The sequence below is a fragment of the Centruroides vittatus genome, unplaced genomic scaffold (genome assembly GCF_030686945.1).
Source record: "Centruroides vittatus isolate TY-2023 unplaced genomic scaffold, ASM3068694v2 scaffold_1152, whole genome shotgun sequence".
In the NCBI taxonomy this organism is placed as follows: domain Eukaryota; kingdom Metazoa; phylum Arthropoda; class Arachnida; order Scorpiones; family Buthidae; genus Centruroides; species Centruroides vittatus.
In genome coordinates, this window is record NW_027122670.1 from 1,155,138 (window position 1) to 1,174,372 (window position 19,235).

Genomic DNA, 19,235 nt, shown 5'->3' on the forward strand with positions numbered 1-19,235 from the left:
TGAAATAGACCAGTTTTATTCACTTTCTTAATTGAACAAGTTTTAGTGTTTTATAAATATAGAAAAACCATAGGTTTCATAAATAACCACCATTAATTATTAAAATGAAACAAACACCTAATTAATGAATTCATTAATCAATCTAATGTCATACTGAATAATAAATTTTATTGAATATCTTATTAGTATAGTTTTATTAGTTTTATTTTAGTATGTTAAAAAGAATTTTAGATATTCTTATAATCCTTAACATGATTTTTAATGCTGTAACCAGTAATAAATAACTTTTTGTATTTATATTTTTTTTAATCAGAGTTCTTTGAGTTTTCAAAGATAATTTTAGTTAGTTTTTTTTGTTTTTGGACAAATTTTGAACTCACCTAATAAGAATTCATAGGCCTATTCAACGTTTCTAAGTTGGCACCTACTATAAACAAAATTGACATTTTGGGCACTTTATAGGTTGCCCGAAATGTCAATATTTCTTTCATGTATAGACATAATGTGTGCAAGCAGTAAAAAAGCTTTATTTTTTTATGGGGTAATTTTTTGTATTCACTGATAGTTTATATAAAAAAAATATGGACCTCCAGTTTGGACAACTTATTCCATTATATGACAACCAGAAGTCAAGCTGATTGCATGCTGGATAAATTACAGATACTCTTAATTTCTAACCTTTTATATGGATTTGGATACAGGATGGAATGCATGGGTGAAAATGAAAATAAACATCAGTATATTAGCTATCTATAGGTTGATGTTAGAGATAGTTCACAAATAAGACTAATGCAAAACTGATAGCAAAAGGTAATCTAACAAAAAAAACTAATGAAAAAGATAAGGATGGAAGAAGAAATAAACATAATTTTTATGGACCCTTATCAATTCTTAACAATTATAGGGTTGGGGAGATAATCTCCCTAAATAGGGTATTGACAGTATGGTGACTAATACTTGTTTCTGTATTTGTAGATTGTAAGTTTTTCTGATCTTGGATAAAGTGTGGTTCCTGACATGTTTAATAGTGCAGCTGTCATTCCATAATAGTGTTATCCTAGATGAATGTAAACACTCGTGGAAAACAGTTTTGTATCATATGTACTCTGATGTGTGATGAAAGTGGTTTGGGAGTATGTTCATTGTAGCAGCAATCTATATTAAAGCATTCATCGTGCACTGGGATATGATATATACTAGATTTATTATTTCTGTCCAATAAATTTTCATTTCAGAAGAGTAGTTGGAAGGACATCTTTTATATTCCGTTTTCATTAGTTGTGTTTGGATTAAGTTGTGACCTATGGTATACAGAGTGACTTTTTTATTTTATGGTTTAACTTACATTTATCTAGTTAGAGATTACTAAAGATTACATTTGCTAAATTAAAATTACTTAAAGATAATTGATATTACAAATAACTCGTAAAAATTAACTGCACTTGAAATTTAAGGTTATAAGTTCATTAATCTGTCACCCACTAATCCAGAATGTTTGGTAATAGGGAATCCTTTGAGAAGTGGTTGATAATTTGGAAAATTACCTGATGATAATCTGACATGCTAGTATTTTGTGATTTGGATGTATAGTGCCTAAAGACCCTGGATGAAAATTGAAGCAAAGGTCTAGTATAGCTGTAGATATTACTACATGCTGAATTTTTTATTTTTAGAGAATATATAGCTTTTGTGAATTATGTACGTAGTATATGTCTGGCAAATATATTATTACTTGCATAGAAATCATTAATGTTGATTTTGTGTAATAACAATCATTAATGCTTTTGCAGATTTTTCAAACAACATACTAAAGTCATGCACTGTATCATCTTCAGACTGATTAAAAGAGCATGTATAAACAAATCAGAAGTATATAGCATACACTGATGCAAAATATTATAACAGCAATGTCTGTAACATTAAGGTTTTAAACAACTTATCAGATTTTATGAAAATACAAAAATTTGTTGTTTATAAACCATAATGTTCCATAATAAACCATATGTTCAGTTCTAATGTTACTAATTCTTAGGTTTTTGGATCAGAGAATAAATTTTTGTCATATTAAACAACAACAGTTCTGAAAAAAAAATTTTTGTTTGCAAAATGAGAATTTGAAACACTTCATGGTGTTACAGAATTACACATGCATTTTTAAGTGTTTTTAAAAGTGTTCACAATACATGATCATTTATAAATCATTTATAATTTACCTAGCATTATTTTATTCTGTAATTTATTTTATTTAGAGCCATTTACAGATGATGATTCTATTGTTTGTACTTTACATATAGATACCCACTTCAAAATTACACTAGAAAATTTTGAAAAAAAATTAGTGTGAAAATTATAGATGTCAAAATATTGACTCACACTATTAATATAACAATAAATTTTTTGTATGTTACATTTTTGTAAAATTCACAATTTTCAGAATCAATACTTTGATTTTTTTTCTTTACTGAAAGCAGCATATACTTGGTTCAATAAAAATCCTGGATATTTTTTTATAAGCACATTATTTAATATCTTTCCTTCTGTGCTTAAGTCAAGTATCCCACACTTTAGAAGATTTATTCTTTTTTCATAAAACAGCTTGGATATTTGTGAAGCCATTTCATGAACCCATCTTACATTTTATTGTCCAAAATCTTTAGTGTATTATTGTATGGTGTATAGTAGCATATTGTGTATTATTGAATGTCAAGCCATGGCTAACCTGAAAATGGTTGGCAACTTCATTGACAGGGATTGAACGATATTCTGGGTCAAGGCATTTGTAGCAGCAATGTTAGCATTGATAATGACTAATTTTCAGTTTGTCACTATGAGAGTTGTCTAGTATTGATTATTGTCCTGCACGAAATGTCTAGGTCCATTTGAAGACTTGCATTTTTGACAATACATTATCTTGTGGTAACAGCTACCAATTGATGATGAATTTCACTAAGTTAGATTTCTCTAACATCAGAAAATCAATTACTATGTATGTTGTTGGTATAAATTTTCATCTATCATTGTAGCTGTTGGGCAAGATGGCCCATGATTTTCTGATAGAATAACTTTTTCTATCAGAAAATCTTGGACGACTTGAGATTTGTGTGGCAGAGCATTGGCCAGACAAAATTTATGTATATTTCATCCATGCAGAGTTGAGTTTCTCTAGCACTTTTTTTAAAGTAATGGTTTTGATTTCATTGGCAGTGATAGAACATTTTGCTTTTAATATATATATAATATATATATTACCTTTTCAGCTATATTTAATGCTTAAAAATGCATTAAATACAGTTAAAAAGGTTTTGGTTTGAGAACAAATGGGTTTTCAAACAAATTTTAGGGCAAATGAGATGCTTTATGAGAACTTAAGAGAGGATATACTCCCAGGTGTGAAAGTGACAGATACTTGACAAAGTTGATGTTACAATGTTAAATTGTTTATGTAGAAGTTGGGATTCTCGCATCTTCATTGTTTTATGAAGTGACAAGCTTTTAATTGCTGTCATTTTTATTTCATATTTGAAATTCCTCACAAAAATGACGACCATCTTATTTCAATATATAGATACATCAAGTAGGTCAAAACTTAGCAAAGCAAGGTTAAAATGGCCATAGAAACATTTCATACAAAAATCAAAAAATTATGTTTTGGTGGGAATTTTTTCTGTCTTGGTTCACAATATTAAAAATAGCAAGTTGATTGAAAAACAATTATATACATGTCAAATGTAAGTACAAACTCTGAGATATACCTACCAATTCAACAAAGAACCATAAATATTGCAGTGGTCTGAAGTTTGTATATCATCATCTGGTAAAGATATCACAAAGCAATTGAACATTATATGTACTGTACAGTACATGCTTCAATTTAGTTATGTTAATGCATGATATTAGTATCTAATAATTCAACAATTTTTCAAATTCTAAACATTTATAACATTTTCCTTTCAACATTTTGATTAGTATTAACAATGAAATGTATGAAAGTAGTTAATTTATCTTTTTTTAAACTGTATTTTGTGAAACCATGTCCTTTTTTTATTGTTGACTTGTTAAATACTGACTTTATAGTGTATTTTGAAGATACATGGCAAATTTTCATCAGTTAACTTTATTTAGTTGATCAACTAAATAAAGGTAAGGTAACTGATGGAAATTTGCCATTTGTCTTCAAAATACACTATAAGGTCAGTGTTTAACAAGTTTTTTTTAACTATTAATTGTCATTTAAATTACCTTTTTTTTTTTTTAGTTGTCTCATTAGTTAACAAGCTGAACAAAATGATAGATTACAGTTTGGCAATTACTTTTGATTTTTACCTGATGAATTGATGCAGTAAATTTTTTGATTTTTATGCTGAAAAATAACATACTAATCAATAAGTTTTGAATGTGAAATTAATTATTATTTTTATGAAGATTTTAAAAAATATTTAAGTATTTTTTTTTTCTAAAAAAGAAATCAGTGCATTTTAATTATAAAAAAATGGATACTTACTTAATTTAAAATTATATACAATATAACACTTGTTAGATTAATAGAAAGACATTTTCTCATTTAAAAAAAAAGCACCCAAAATGTCATTTACTTCCACTACAACCAAGTTAATTAATAATAATTAAGTTTAATAAGTCCAAAGTATATTCATTGTCAAAAGCAGCCATAATTTGCTAAATGAATAGCTACTAGATCATTGTGGTTTGTTTTGAGTTGCATGTGATTCTTGTTGCTTCATCTGCCAGATGATCACTGCCAGATGGCATATCATATCACTTTGTGTGCATACCTTATAACACTGAAAACTTCATTGAATGGCATAAGATTTTTTAAAAAATTTAAATGTTATCAGTCAGTTATTATTAATATAGAAAGTCCCAAAGTGATTACAATAAACAGATCCTACTTTGTAGATCATACAAATAATTTTAGGAAGAATTTTGAATTTTTGAATGTTCTCCTAAAATTTGGGAGGGCATTCAAAATGCATTTTTCTGTAACTGGATTACTTGAAAATAAATTTTACAGGTATAATTAGAAATGGCTTGTTTATTTAAAATGGGAGATTTCCACTTTGTTAAAATATTTTAAAATAAATACTCCCTCAATTATATTTGAGTTTAGTATTAATTACAGTAGAACGTCTATTATCCGAATCAGTTGGGGACTGGGGTTGTTCGAAAAATCAATTTTTCGGATAACCGATTATGTACAAAAAAATATATTATTAATATAGTATATTAGTATATCCCAATAATAGTATATTAATATATCCCATGTTGAAATTTTTCTCTGTTGTGTATCGCTTTGCGTTGAATTTTCATTGATGTTAATCCTAACGAAAATTTTTATAATAATAATCGTAACTATTGTATCGTTAAAAATTATTTTTTTATTTTGTACAAGCAAACAAATATATTAAAAAATATAAAAACAAAAAAAAAATTATACTTTAGATGTTAATCTAGTATCAAAAACATTCGATTCAGCATGACACACGTCCTGACACAGTCCGACTTGAACGCTTTCGGTTAATTGATGTTTCAGTTGATCAACATTCGAATAATCAACGTTCTACTGTATATTAATAAAAAACTTGCTATGGAAGATTATGATGAAAAATTTCATTTCTTTCCAAATTGACTAAAAAATTCTTCTATTATTTATTTATTAACATGTATTTTTTTTACTGTTCTCAGTTTTGAACTGATTAATTATTCTATCTGTAGTAGTTTAATAGTGTGGAATTTCTCATAGCATAATTCTACAGCATAGTTCCTATATAGAATGGAAGTTTATGTAAATGAAGTTTTTAGTAGAATAAATGTCTAGCCTATCTAATTTAATATTGTAAAACTTTGAATATAATATATTATTATTTTTTGTAATAAACAGCATCCTCCAATAGTAAGTGCTCTGTAATAGCATTGCTCTATCTACTGAAGGAACATAAGGTTTATTGTAAACTGAAAAATTTCGCATTCCATTCAGCATTGTCACAATATGTATTGTGAATGATTGTGTTGAGTGTTTTCATTGTTTGAATAATAATAGACATCTCCGTTTCAAACACTTTTATAACATAAAAATTGCTGACACTGAAAACATCAAGAACATTCCACTTACTCAAGAAATAAGACAGATGTGGCAGATGAATAAGGTATCTATTGTACCTGTTGTCCTCTCTTCTACTGGTGTTATACCACATACACTACACAAAAGTGTAGAAACATTAAACCTTAATACAAACATATACAAGGCACTACAGAAAGCTGCAATATTGAACACATGTCACATCATTAGGAAGTTCCTAGATGTTGACACACAGCTTAAATATTACTTGTTTGGGTGATTTCAGACTGGCATAGCACTTGGCACCAGAAATAATTCCAGTAAGCTTTTATTTGTTTATTTTAGTATTAGTTGAGCATGACATTTGCAAAATAACAACAAAAAAATTACTGGTTTATTGTATTAATAATCACTTGAATAAGGTTTGAACCTGGTTTTCAAAGAATAGAAATAATAGTGTTCTCTAATGCAAAGACCTTTCTGACCTCACGGGCCACTAAACTCATAATTTTGAAATCCCATGGACCACTATTATGAGTTTTTTAAATGATACAAATACAAACATCTATAGAATAATAATCATAAAAGTTCCATTTTAATTTATTTTACTTTGTTAGTATGAAATTTACTTGTTTAAATATAACAAATTAGTGTGAAGTTTGTTGCTGCTTGTTTGAAATAAGTTTATAGATTCTTGGCTCTTTTCACAAAGGACAAAAATCACACACAATTCATTGTTGATTATTTACTGACATCATTTTTATTGATAAGTCATTTCATGTTTGCTTTTATATTTAAACCCCCAATGAGTGAGAGAGAGAGCATTTTGCATTTCTTTTGTAATACTTCACATAGCCTTGAGTTGATCAATGTCCAAATTTCTCCATGGACCACCAAAATTTTCTTGCAGGTCCATAGACCACTAATTGGCAACTGCTGCTCTAATGAACAGCACAGCTGTAAGATGAAAAAATTACAGACAGCATGCCGTTTATTACAATAAATATAGTACAGCAACCGACTTTAAAAACTTTAGATGTTTGTTAACTATTTAAATATTCTTATTGAAATAAAATCAAAACAATTTCTTACTAAACAGTGGTATGATAAGAATTGTATATCTGAACTGTCATTATGTATTAAGAGTCAGATAGTGAATATAATTTAGGATCTAATTTATCTGTTTTACTAATCTAATTACTATACGATTTTTTTTCTGATTTTATAAATTTATTATATTCCATTATAATAAAATTAAATGATAGCTTTATATATATTTGGGTTGCTGGTGTTGAATGAGTTGAAGCAAATTTCTTACAGTGTAGTCTTCCTATTTATGCATGTTTATGTTCATTTTGTTTCAGGATTTTCTTCTGACCATGCTGCCATTTGTCTAAACTCAAATTCTGCTGTATTCTACATTAACTTGGCATTAATTATTTTATCTGTGCCCTCTATATCCTGAAAATATAGAAGAAAATCTGAGACAATGAGCATAAACATGAAAATTTCAGGAGAAGACAAGATCCTGAAAGGAATTATTTGTAGTAGAGAAGCCAATGTGCTGTTTAAAATTAAAAAATATTATTTATAAATTGTTCAGGTTGCTCCAATGATAAATAGCAGGATGTATTAAGTGTATTAAAATCCCTGCAGAAAATAATCTTAAAATTGTGAAATTTTACTATTGATATAACTCTAATAATATAAAAATAATGAAAAAAATTTAGTAACTTGAAACCAGTTGGCAAAGTATATATAAAAATATGATGTAATAAGAAGCTGTTTGCATGATCAAACTTCCACAATACAGAAAGTATCTTTCAAGTGAAGTTTAAATGCCTGTCCACCTTGTGAAGAAGTGGAAAAGCAGGATTGCAGATGATTTCTGATTTGGTAGATGTAGACTTAGGCACAAAATGCAACAAGATGATAAAACAGGTCACTATAATATCAAAAGTCAAAATATACAAGCCAAGGTATAGAATGAAAATATATTTTTACTGAAAGATTGTGTTAAATCTTTGTTCTATCAAATAGCGGAGGGGAGAAAGCAAAATTATGGCAAATTTCATTAAAATCTTTTGTTTCTGTGGATGAGTTTAATGGAACACACTTGTTTGTTTTTTTTCTCTAGAATTGAGTCAAAATTCAATGTTTTTATGTGCAATAATTAATATTAATTATATTACTGACTTGATTTTTTGTGTGACTGTTTTAATTTATTTTTAAATATGTAACAGCAAAAAAATGACAATGTTCTTAGTTTTAAAGCTGTTGTAATTTACTTTTTGGAATATTGTTTTTACTTGTTAAAATGTTTATTTTTTTCTTGTCATTTATAATTTTTTGAGAAATAACTAGTTTTGATAAATTTTTGTCTGTTAAAAGTAAACATTAGACACTGGTTTAACTATTTTCTTCACTTTATCATATATAAAATGTTCAATGTTACAAAGAACAATGTGTTGCACAAGCTAGATCCACTTGAAAATTATTCTGTTGCCATGAGATCTGAATAATTTTTTTACAAGTAATATAAGTTGAGACTATTTCTTTGGTCCATGTTTATCTTCATTTTGCCATCATAGGAGGTAGATTTAAGATCAGAATTTATTTATCATGGACTAGAAAAAACCATTTTAGTTCAAAAATAAAAATGTAATTGGAGTTGCCTGCTGATGATAAAATTATCAGTACAGATTTTCTTATACTTTATCTTTGGCTAAATGATGTTGACAGTATGTTAATGTGTGTATGTATATGTAGAAAATTGTATACAGTGAAACTTCAATTCTTCTCTAACTCAAAGCTCCAAGGGGCAGGAAAAAAACTTCAAGTTACAGATGTTAGAGAACAGAGTAAAAATTGCCGATTCTGAATAGATTTGTACTTTTACCTCTGTTGCATTATATAAAGAATCTTTGATAGTTTATTATTATTATTTTGTGTTTGTTTTAAACAGCCTGTGTAATGCCTTTCAGTAAAATTTTGTAGCTAATGGAATGTAACTAATGGAATTGAACAGTTTTGCAGGTGCATCTTCTTGAGATGAAATGAGATAAAGTGAAACAATTCTACAGAAAGAAGTTTAAATAAATTAAATACTATGCTTAATCATTATCTCTACAATATCTAAGCACTCACTAATGTTTGCACAACTCTATTTATATTAGATGATGGTATTTTCTAAAGTAATTTATTTTTCTAATGAAAATAAGGGTTAATGTTACCTTAGGATCCAAAATGGCGGCGGTGGGATTTTTTCCCTACTTCGGAGACTACTACGGGGAAAAAAATTTTCCCTAGAGTCGTGACGTCGACGCCGTTGAGAATTTTTCCCCGTTCGGTTTCGACCCTGCGTTTGACGTGGCCGAGTTTCCTGTAACCTCGAAACGGACGGTAGTGTGTATTTGCGACGGTAGAGGGAGCTTTTTCGTAGCGTCGTGCGAGAGTAAAATCAGCGGGAAATACGTAGGGGTGTTACGAACGAATATGCAAATGCATGATCTACGACGTGATTCTGTTCCTTTCCGGGCAATTTTATGCAAATCGACTAGTTTCCAGTTGGAATCGTTTGCTGTAGTGTTGCGACGAATTGCGTATTGGAATAATTGCTGTTTTATTTCGTTACGATATTTCATTCTCGCACAATTTATTATCGGTAAACGTATAGTTTATTTGCAATTGTTCGATAATGAGTAGTTTTGCAGATTTGAGTTGCAACGACAAATTTTGGTCGAAATGCACCACCCGTGATTTCTCCATGTTAATTGAAGACGACTTTTTGGAACCAGGTTTGCCTCCCAGTATCGATAACGCATTGAAATTTGCTGTAAAATTAGGCATACAGTCGACCGAGTCCGTTTGCATTCATTGCGATTCTTTATGCAAATTATACTATCGGAGTAATAGAGAAAGCTGTTTCTTGCGATGTAGTAAGTGCGGAACGAAGACCTCTGCCTTTGATGGAACATTTAAAAGTAAATTTGGCCACATTTCTTGGAGTTGCATTCTGTCGTTTATATGGCACTAACTATGTCTGGAATGTACGGCAACGACCTCGGCGATTGCGGCGGGCAAATCCAGAAAAACGGGAGTCGATTGGTCCAATCACATACGGTTGGTATTGCTTATAGCTTTGAGTAATTTGACGTCGTTTAAAAAAGGAGTGCCGAATAAAACGGTGGAAATCGACGAGATCGTAATATGTAAAAGAAAATACGAGAAAGGGCGTATATTTAAAAATACGTTCGGAAAGGAAAAAAAGATAGGAAGAAGCAGGCAACCACCATCGAAAAGTGAATAAAAAAATTCTTTTTTTTTTATTGTTTATTTCGGTTAATATCTGCGGAGTGTGCAGAGAAATTCAAGATGGCGGCCGGAAACGCAGCCATCTTGATCGAGGGAAAATTTTTTTCCCCGTCGCAATCTCCAACGTAGGGAAAAATTTCCCCCGCTGCCATTTTGGATCCTAGGGTAACATTAACCAAAATAAGAATGAGAATGCAGTATAATGAGAACCACAAATATGAGGTTTGAACCAACAAGTTCGTAGCTGGGTCAATGGAAACTGCTTTTGCATATACTGGAATAATGTGATAGTAAACTTGCTCTCCTAGGTTGTATGATGATCAAGTATTAAAGCAGCCAAAGTTCATGATGTGAGAAAATGCTAAGTATTTATCTGAAAGTGAACAAGTGTGCCTAAGTAATGTATTGAATGGTGAACTGCTGGACATAAGTCAAAGAAACTGTGCAGGCAAAGTAAAAAAAAAGGAGTGATTCCAAGCTTTCCTCACCTATGTTTATATATGAAATTTTTCATGATATTCAGAAAAATGTTAGAAATTAAACATTAATAATATGAAATCAGACAATTGATTTTAGCTAGTTTAATCAATATTTACTTTTTATCAGTTGTACTGTACATTAAATGAATACTTGAAATGTTACTGTGTTGAATATGAAAACTAAATTTTGACTTAATAGATTAATAGTCGTTCTTAAAATTATACAAAATAAATATTACATTATATTTTAATGCATAATATATTTTATATTAAAATATAATATAATTGTTTTCAGTAACATCTTAATGAAAACAGTAAAAAAATCTAAACACAAAGTTCTTGTATCAGTTTTGATATCAGATTTGGGATTTAAATGTTTCAGTTTCAAGAAATAAAAATGATTGTTATATATACTGTAAATCAGTCGTTCTCAAGCCTTTGAGTCATGGAACACCATTTGTATACTTTTTATTATTCAGATCATTACATCAATATATTCAAAGATCAGTAAGCAATTTCATGTTTACTATTCTCACAAAACAATGAAGCAATAAACTAATAAACTCATTGTATTGAATAAAATATTAAACAGAATTCTCTACAAATAAAATAACATAATCCATTAGAATAAATTTGCAATAAAAACTTCCCCCCTTTCTGGGACATTCAGGAGAAGTTTGTGGAACACAGGTTGAGAACTACTACTATACATATAGCAGTAGTTCTCAACCTGTAAAATAAATATATACAGTAGAGCATTGATTATCCGACCCCCGATTAACTGATAAGTCGGTTAACCGACCGTGTTCTAGTAGGCAAATTCAAACATCCGCTAGTGATGTGGCGCTACAATATTTGGTTATATTTTGGCTACTTTAATATTATTTTTGTTAAATTTTTGTATGTTTTAGCTGGCAGCACTGGCTCGACCATGAAAGGCAGGCTAGTATTTAAACCAGGCCTAATACACTATACTAATAATGTATTTTTTCATACTTTTCGGTTATCTGACCAACCCCAGTCCCCAATTAAGTCGGATAATCGTTGCTATACTGTGTATATATATATATTATATATATATTTTTCCAGGGTATCAATCTATTTAAATTAAAAACTTTTTCAGTTACAAATAACTTTTGCTTTTATATTCTATATTATTAAGTATAAAAATTATTAACTAATAAACTATAATTTAACTAATCTCCTTATTTAATAACTTTTAAATATAAATGTAGAAATTGTACAGGGTGTATCAGTGCAGAGGTTACAAAGTTTCAAGAGAGAGAGAGAGTACACCTTGACAATGGGAAATCACATAGCAATGCATGGTCGGAAACGATTTCATGGAGCGGTAGTGACGGCACAAAACACAAGAAAGGAAGGACACGAACAGGGTGAGAAAACATGTTTATTATTCTTAGTACAGCAAAAATGCTGGGACATCTTTGGCTGGTGTAGCGACATCTATCGCATACACCAGCAAAGATGTTTCAGCATTTTTGCTGTACTAAGAATAATAAACATGTTTTCTCACTCTGTTCGTGTCCTTCCTTTCTTGTGTTTTGTGCCGTCACTACCGCTCCATGAAATCGTTTCCGACCATTCATTGCTATGTGATTTTCCATTGTCAAGGTGTTCTCTCTCTCTCTCTCTCTCTCTCTTAAAAGTTTGTAACTGCTGTACTGATACACCCTGTATACAGAAAATATAGAAATTAGATATAATAAGAAATTAAGTATTTAAAATGTTAGTTTATTAAACATTAATTATTTTATTACAGAATGCCAATTAAAGTTATATGTTGTTGAGTCACTTTGTTACTTAATCTGATATATTGAAAAATGAAAATTGATAGAAGCAAATTGAAAAAGAGTTCCTCAGAAGTGGTAGATATATATTCTTATTTATTTATTTATTTAAATGATCTTGACTAATAATTGTTTTTCTGTTTTTAGCCTGCAGATTGTAAAAGTTTAATTGAAAAACTAAAAATATGTGATCACGATGAGCTGCTCAATGAATTAAAAAAGATTAGAACATGGAACTGTGGTAAGGTAAGTACAATGTGCAAACTTTTACATTGGATATATAAATATCCTCTTTTCTCTCATTAAACCACTTTATAATTTATTACTACATAAGTTTTCAGATACATTTTTTTAAATAGATGATACTGTATTTTTATTGACATGAGAATTTCATATTGGAAATTATCATACATAGTCATTTGATGTTAATTAATTGATAAACTATTGTATTAATAGAGTTTGTCACTCTTGTTACTGTGAGGTTAACCAGGGGTAGATAAGTATAATCTCTACTGCTTACTTGACTACAAGATGGTAAATCCTGACCAAAGAGTCATAGGATGGCTTAAAATATATATTGTCGCCTGAATTTCTTGATTCATTCAATCGTCAGGACTGACACTAGCTAGGGAAGGATTTCGCATCTTAGCCCGTGTAAATATTGAACGGAGGGCTTATTCTGTCGAGTGAGAGAGTCGTGGGTAAGTGATAAGACTTTGATGTAGGGCTGAGTTCAAAGACGAGATCATATTTAATTAACAAAACAAGATTTAATAAAGGTTAACAAAGTAAATACAGATATATTGAGAGAATACTACTACTTATCCTAATCACGAATGTAGCAAAACCTATCTATTTGTCATGAGAGAGAGAGTTTACAAAGATATAATGTATACTAACTCAACTGTTGGTCAGAATGTAGTCTTTTTCTGTAGCCAGAGAAGTATGGGAAGTGGGTGTGGTACAGTTTTCTTCTTTATGCGGGCACAAAGGTTAATATGTAGACTTGGACTTTTCTGTGGCAGCTGACCGTAGTTTATGCAGCAAAGTTGTCTTGTCAGGAACTGCCTGCGTCTATGTAGCAATCTCATATCCTCCTTGGTGACTGCCTTCAAGAAGGGAAAATTGCCCTTCTTACCCCGCACTCTAGGCAATAGCGTCTCAGAGAACTGTGGTTTCTACAGGATTTGTGACGAGTGCAGAGAGGGTTAAACAGACATATAGACGTCCTAATTACAGATAAGGCCATGTGGGAAAGGAAGTTGATTTCTTTTCTCCAAAAACAATGAATGTAACTTTCCTTCTTGTAAACAATATTTAGAGAAATGATATATTTTCCTACATTAATGAACCTAATAAATCCTGATTCTCACATCACAATGAGTGACAAATTTAGTCTAACAGTATTTCTAACAAAATACAAAAAGATAAACAAATTAATATCAGTTAATTATATATATTTGATGTAATTTACAAAGGAAAGTCATACAGTTTACAATATTAATATTAATAATACTTAACCAATAATCGTAATCTTCCGAAGTTATGGTATTGTACCCAAAGTTCTTTAGGTAGTTCACATGAAAGTTTTGACATTTTAGCCAAAAGGTGGATCACTCACTCTTTCTAAATTATATAAATGGCACATTATTGACATGTATGTTAAATTTTCTTCAATAGTGATCATCTGATATTGATGAGAATAATTGCTGATACATTACATAGTATTTTGATAGCAAATGATAGAAAATAAGTGGGTAATTTACACTATGCTATCCAAAATTTGTTTGTAATAAAATTTAAAAATGATTTTTGTAAAAAAATAATGAATGCAGATGACATTCTGTTGTAATTTTTACTTTTTGGAGAACTGAATTCTTGTCTTAGACATTAAATTGCTTTGTATTTTGTTTTCATCTTTGTTCACTTTTTTATATAAGAAGTTTTAATTATTAATACACTAATTATTTGTTAAACTGAAACTAATCTAGTTACTTATTAAAATTGAAATAAACTTAGTTATACACATTTTATATCTACCAAGAAAATATTTAGGTTATTCTGTATGACTTTCCAACTTCAGAAATAATCTGTTTTTATGGTTTATTCAAAGTTATTTTAATGACATTAATGTTGACTTTAAAATGTGTCTCATGCATCTCTCTGACATTATTACATAATTGAAATTAGGTTAAATAGATATCTAATTTTTTTACTTGAAAAAATTTTTAAATTTATATTTTTATTTTTAAAATATAAAAATACTCATGATTATACAGTTTTAAATTAAAGTATAATATAGTAAATAGAATTTCTAATACAAGTCTTTAAAGACAAAATATAAGACAAAAATATAATTAAACAAATTTTCTCACATTAAGAAAAAGTAAATTAATGCAATTTCATATATACTGAGTGTATCTATAAGCACATTTTTATAATACTAATTATTCAGTTTTTATTAGCAATAAATATAAATTTTATTTGTGAATTATATTTTTTTATTTATGATTATATTTCATAATTTGCATTAGTGAACATTTTTATTCTAGATCAGTTTGAATTTGTATTTGAATTTTTTCATTAGTCTGTTGAGTAAACACTAACAAAAATTTTTTAGTGAGCTTTTTTTTGTACAAAAATATATGTATTCTTAAAAAGTTAGGTTTGCTGTATTTTATAAAATATAAAATTAATATTTATTTAAAAATATATTAAATTTTTCTGCAGTGTGAATTATATCACTGGATTGATGTGCTAGATATATTTGATACAATATTAGAGACAGCATGTCAGAAAACAAAGGAAAAGCAGTGGTGTTTACCATGTGATATGCCTGGAGAACATAAGGTATGGATTTAAAATTACTTAAAGTTAATTTGATCATTTTACTAATTTTGAAAATTAAAAATAGAAAAACCAGTAAAAATAAATATTATCATCATTAGATATTAAGAAATTGTGTCTGTTCAATATTGTAATTTAAAAGGTTGCTAAATACCTGAAGCAAAATATTGTTTTCAAAAATTTTGACAAAATTCATATATCTGTATGTCTATCTGATATCTATATAATCTTTTCTATCTGATTCATTGGACAATAATGAAATATCTATTATATTGACTAATTGTATTAATTTTATGCCAAATTAACATAGTATCGATCAAATATGAGGTTATATGACAACAAAATGTAAAAAAAATAACTGTTAGAAGTTTGAATGAATTAAAAATTTGTCTACACATTTTTCATGATTTAGTTCTGTTATTGATATTGAATGCTTATTTCATGTAGCAAAGTGTTAAATTTGGAGACAGCAACTCATAATGTTTTTAATTTTAGTTCTATATATGTAAATTTAAATATTTCCAGATTTGAATGTAGGTAATCTAAGATGCATTTATGAAATTTGATTTCAAAATCTGATCATTTTATCATTTAACAATAACATTAACAAGAAATGCTGATTAGAGAAATTCTTGTTTATTCATACTGCTAGTAGCTATGCTATGCCTACATTTTATTTTAATGAATTGTTTAAATGGTGCCAATGATAAAGTCCAATAATTGAAAAAAATAAAGGTTTAAAATGAATTTTTGCTTTATAAAAAATGTTGGAAAGTATTTTGCTGAAGTTCGCAATATTGAATTTATTTTCAAATAAATTATTCATATACATAACATATTGTAATTACAGCAAATATAAATCATCTGGTTACATTATGATCTATTCTCTTCGGAGTTGAAAATATTTAGTAAAATAATGTATTGTTAAAAATAAGATCAATTATATAGAAACTTCTTTTCTAGTGTACTGAATTGCTTCATATTTTAAGTATAAATTTCAATTATTATGAAATTTATCTTTTGGCTAAAATATACATACATTTTTTTACAGACAAATTTCAGAAAAAGGTACTTGCACTATTATTTGTTCAAGCAGTACATCAGTTCTTGAACAAAGTTGAAAAGGTAGTTTAAATAGATAAGAATTTGTAGAATTATATATTTTTCAACATTGTTGTTTCTTTTATCATCAAATCAGAATTAATACATAAAAACATTTGTAAACATCTAGAACAACTCTAACCTATCTGATGACTAAATTTTTCTCCATTGTGTGTTGTGCTGTATTGAATTTTTGTTGATGTTAAGCATAATGAAAATTACACGTTTTTGAAAAAATAATCATGGCTATTGTGTTGCCTGAAATTAAAATATATTAAAATATATTAATAAATGTAAAAACAAAAAAAAAAATTAATGACTAGCACCATCTAGTTTCAAAAATGCTCCAATGCTGAAACAAGATATCTCAGGTCAACTGGTCAAGGTCAGCAGATCACGGCCAAGATATCTTGGGAATAACATGGGACATTAAAGTAGCTTACACATTACGTATATAGATATTGTTCATATATATATTTCCTATGTTATTTATTGTTTCTATTTTTAAAAAATTATAGGTTTTAAAATTGCTATTTTGCTTACATTAAATTCAGTTTGTTGTGATACATTGTGATTATATATATATGCACCCTACACACACACACACACACACACACACACACACACACACACACACACACACACATTATATATATATATATATATGAGGGGTGCATGATATTAAAGGTACAAGCCAAAATTATATTAACATTTATAATTAAAGAAAATATTTAATACATTCACAAAAAACTACATAATTTTGTTTATTTTTCAACATAATCTACATAGACGTTGAGACATTTATCCCAGCGCGACACTAATTTGAACATTCTTTCACAGTACTGTTGCTTGTAGTTCAGAATGATGTCTTGCAATTCCTTCTGATCTGCAAAGTGTTTCTCTGCCAAAAATTTCTTTAAAGGTTCAAATAAAATAAAAACCCAAGGAGGCTAAATCTAGACTATATGGAGGATGTTGCAGGACCTCCCAATTCTGCTGTGCCAACCACAGTTTAAATTTTTGGCACCAAACGCTGACTTCTTTTCAGCTGAAAATGTTCAGGCCATAAACGCCTTGTAATCTGCAATGAATTTTTCTCTGATTAACTCCTTTGGCTTGCTAAAAACTGATAATGCCATGTACTACAGTTCGAATATGCTGCATTATATACACCATGTTTGTTTGCTTCCTGGAAACTAAATTGAGTCTTGAACAAAACAATGCTCCAGACTCTACTACTGCATGCATGAATGTGATGCATATGGCACTAATATTCTGCATATGCAGTTTGTATAACAGCCAACTGTACCTTTAATATCGGACACCCCACATACATCTGTCTACATGATGTTTTTTCCTATATATGGAGTTTCCAGCTATCCTTTAACTTTTTATATCACTGATGACCCAAGTAGTTTGCTGGATGGATCCCATTTTAAATAGCAGTGCCTTTTGTGAAAAGGTTTAGCTATTGTATGGGTATGGATGGAGAATGATTTGCTTTGGAAACAACCAATTAGCAAAACAACAAAGATTTTTTGGTTCTCTAAAGGAGGATTTTCACTTTCCTAGTTAAAAAAATTAAAAATTTTATACATCTCAATTTTTACCCAATGTGCATTTTGATTAATTCATGAAGAGAGTTACAAATAAGTTTACCAGAAGCAGCAATTTTTTGGGTGTCTCAAGGAGTGTCTCCTGCCACTATTTGTTTTTTTTTGTTTATGTTTATGCTTGTCTTGTCTTCCAGAAATTTAGGTATGCTTTTTTTCCATTCTGGTGTTTTTTCTATTGGTTTTTTTTTCTTTTTAATGGACTCAGGTGGTCTAACCATTACATCAATATCCAAATGTGTTTCATTAAGTATTCCTTCTTGTCAGAGTCCAGCTCTAATCCTCTCCTTCCTTTTAGGGAGAACTTCATGGAAGAAATCCTCTGCAAACATCTGCCATGAATTATTTCTTATTTCTCTGTTTTTTGTAGACTGGGCTTGTTGATTATAGTCAATCCATGTTTTGTTTGACCCACTGGATTAATGTAGACAATTTACCTTTTCATCGGAAGGAACTTGTTTATTCAAACTGTGAAAATTTTGATAGTTTTTTAAAATTGATGATTAATGTTGTATTTTAAAGATTATAAGAGAATTAAATGTCAATAAAATTATAATTAATGTTTATAATGATTATTCACAAAATTTATCATCAATACAATTATTTAAAGTAATTTGAAATAGTCATTTATTACTATATCTGCAATAAATTATATCTTTATACTGCAAGTTTTTGAATTTGCAATTTTTCTTTAAAATAAGCACTTTTTTAAATTGCAGAACATTTTTAAATCACTACTAAATAATAAAGTTAAAATTTTGCAATTTTAAAATTAAAAAAATTATTAGATTTTAAAAAATATAGTTTAAGTACAAAATCTGAAGTAGTTTGGATTCCAAATTTTAGTTTCAAATTATACATTATTAATTATGCAAATCAAAAAATCTTATTTATCTTGTCTACTAGTACTTCATCAATTAACAGGACTTATTATACTGAATTTAGGGGCCATCTATAAATTACGTAAAGTATTTTGGGGTGGGTAGGGGTGAAGGATTTC

The 19,235-nt window shown here is 28.8% G+C and overlaps 1 protein-coding gene across 6 annotated transcripts in view; it reads left to right on the top strand.

Annotated features, from left to right (window-relative positions):
* HUWE1 (HECT, UBA and WWE domain containing E3 ubiquitin protein ligase 1) overlaps nucleotides 1–19,235 on the top strand; it is a 202,847-nt gene that overhangs the window by 13,811 nt on the left and 169,801 nt on the right. For all 6 annotated transcript variants that reach the window (XM_067284115.1, XM_067284118.1, XM_067284119.1 and 3 more), the window contains exons 2-4: nucleotides 12,647–12,752; nucleotides 12,822–12,920; nucleotides 15,405–15,524. In XM_067284115.1, coding sequence (XP_067140216.1) covers nucleotides 12,708–12,752; nucleotides 12,822–12,920; nucleotides 15,405–15,524 — 264 coding nt within the window. In that variant the 5' untranslated portion in view covers nucleotides 12,647–12,707. The remainder of the gene's footprint in view (nucleotides 1–12,646; nucleotides 12,753–12,821; nucleotides 12,921–15,404; nucleotides 15,525–19,235) is intronic.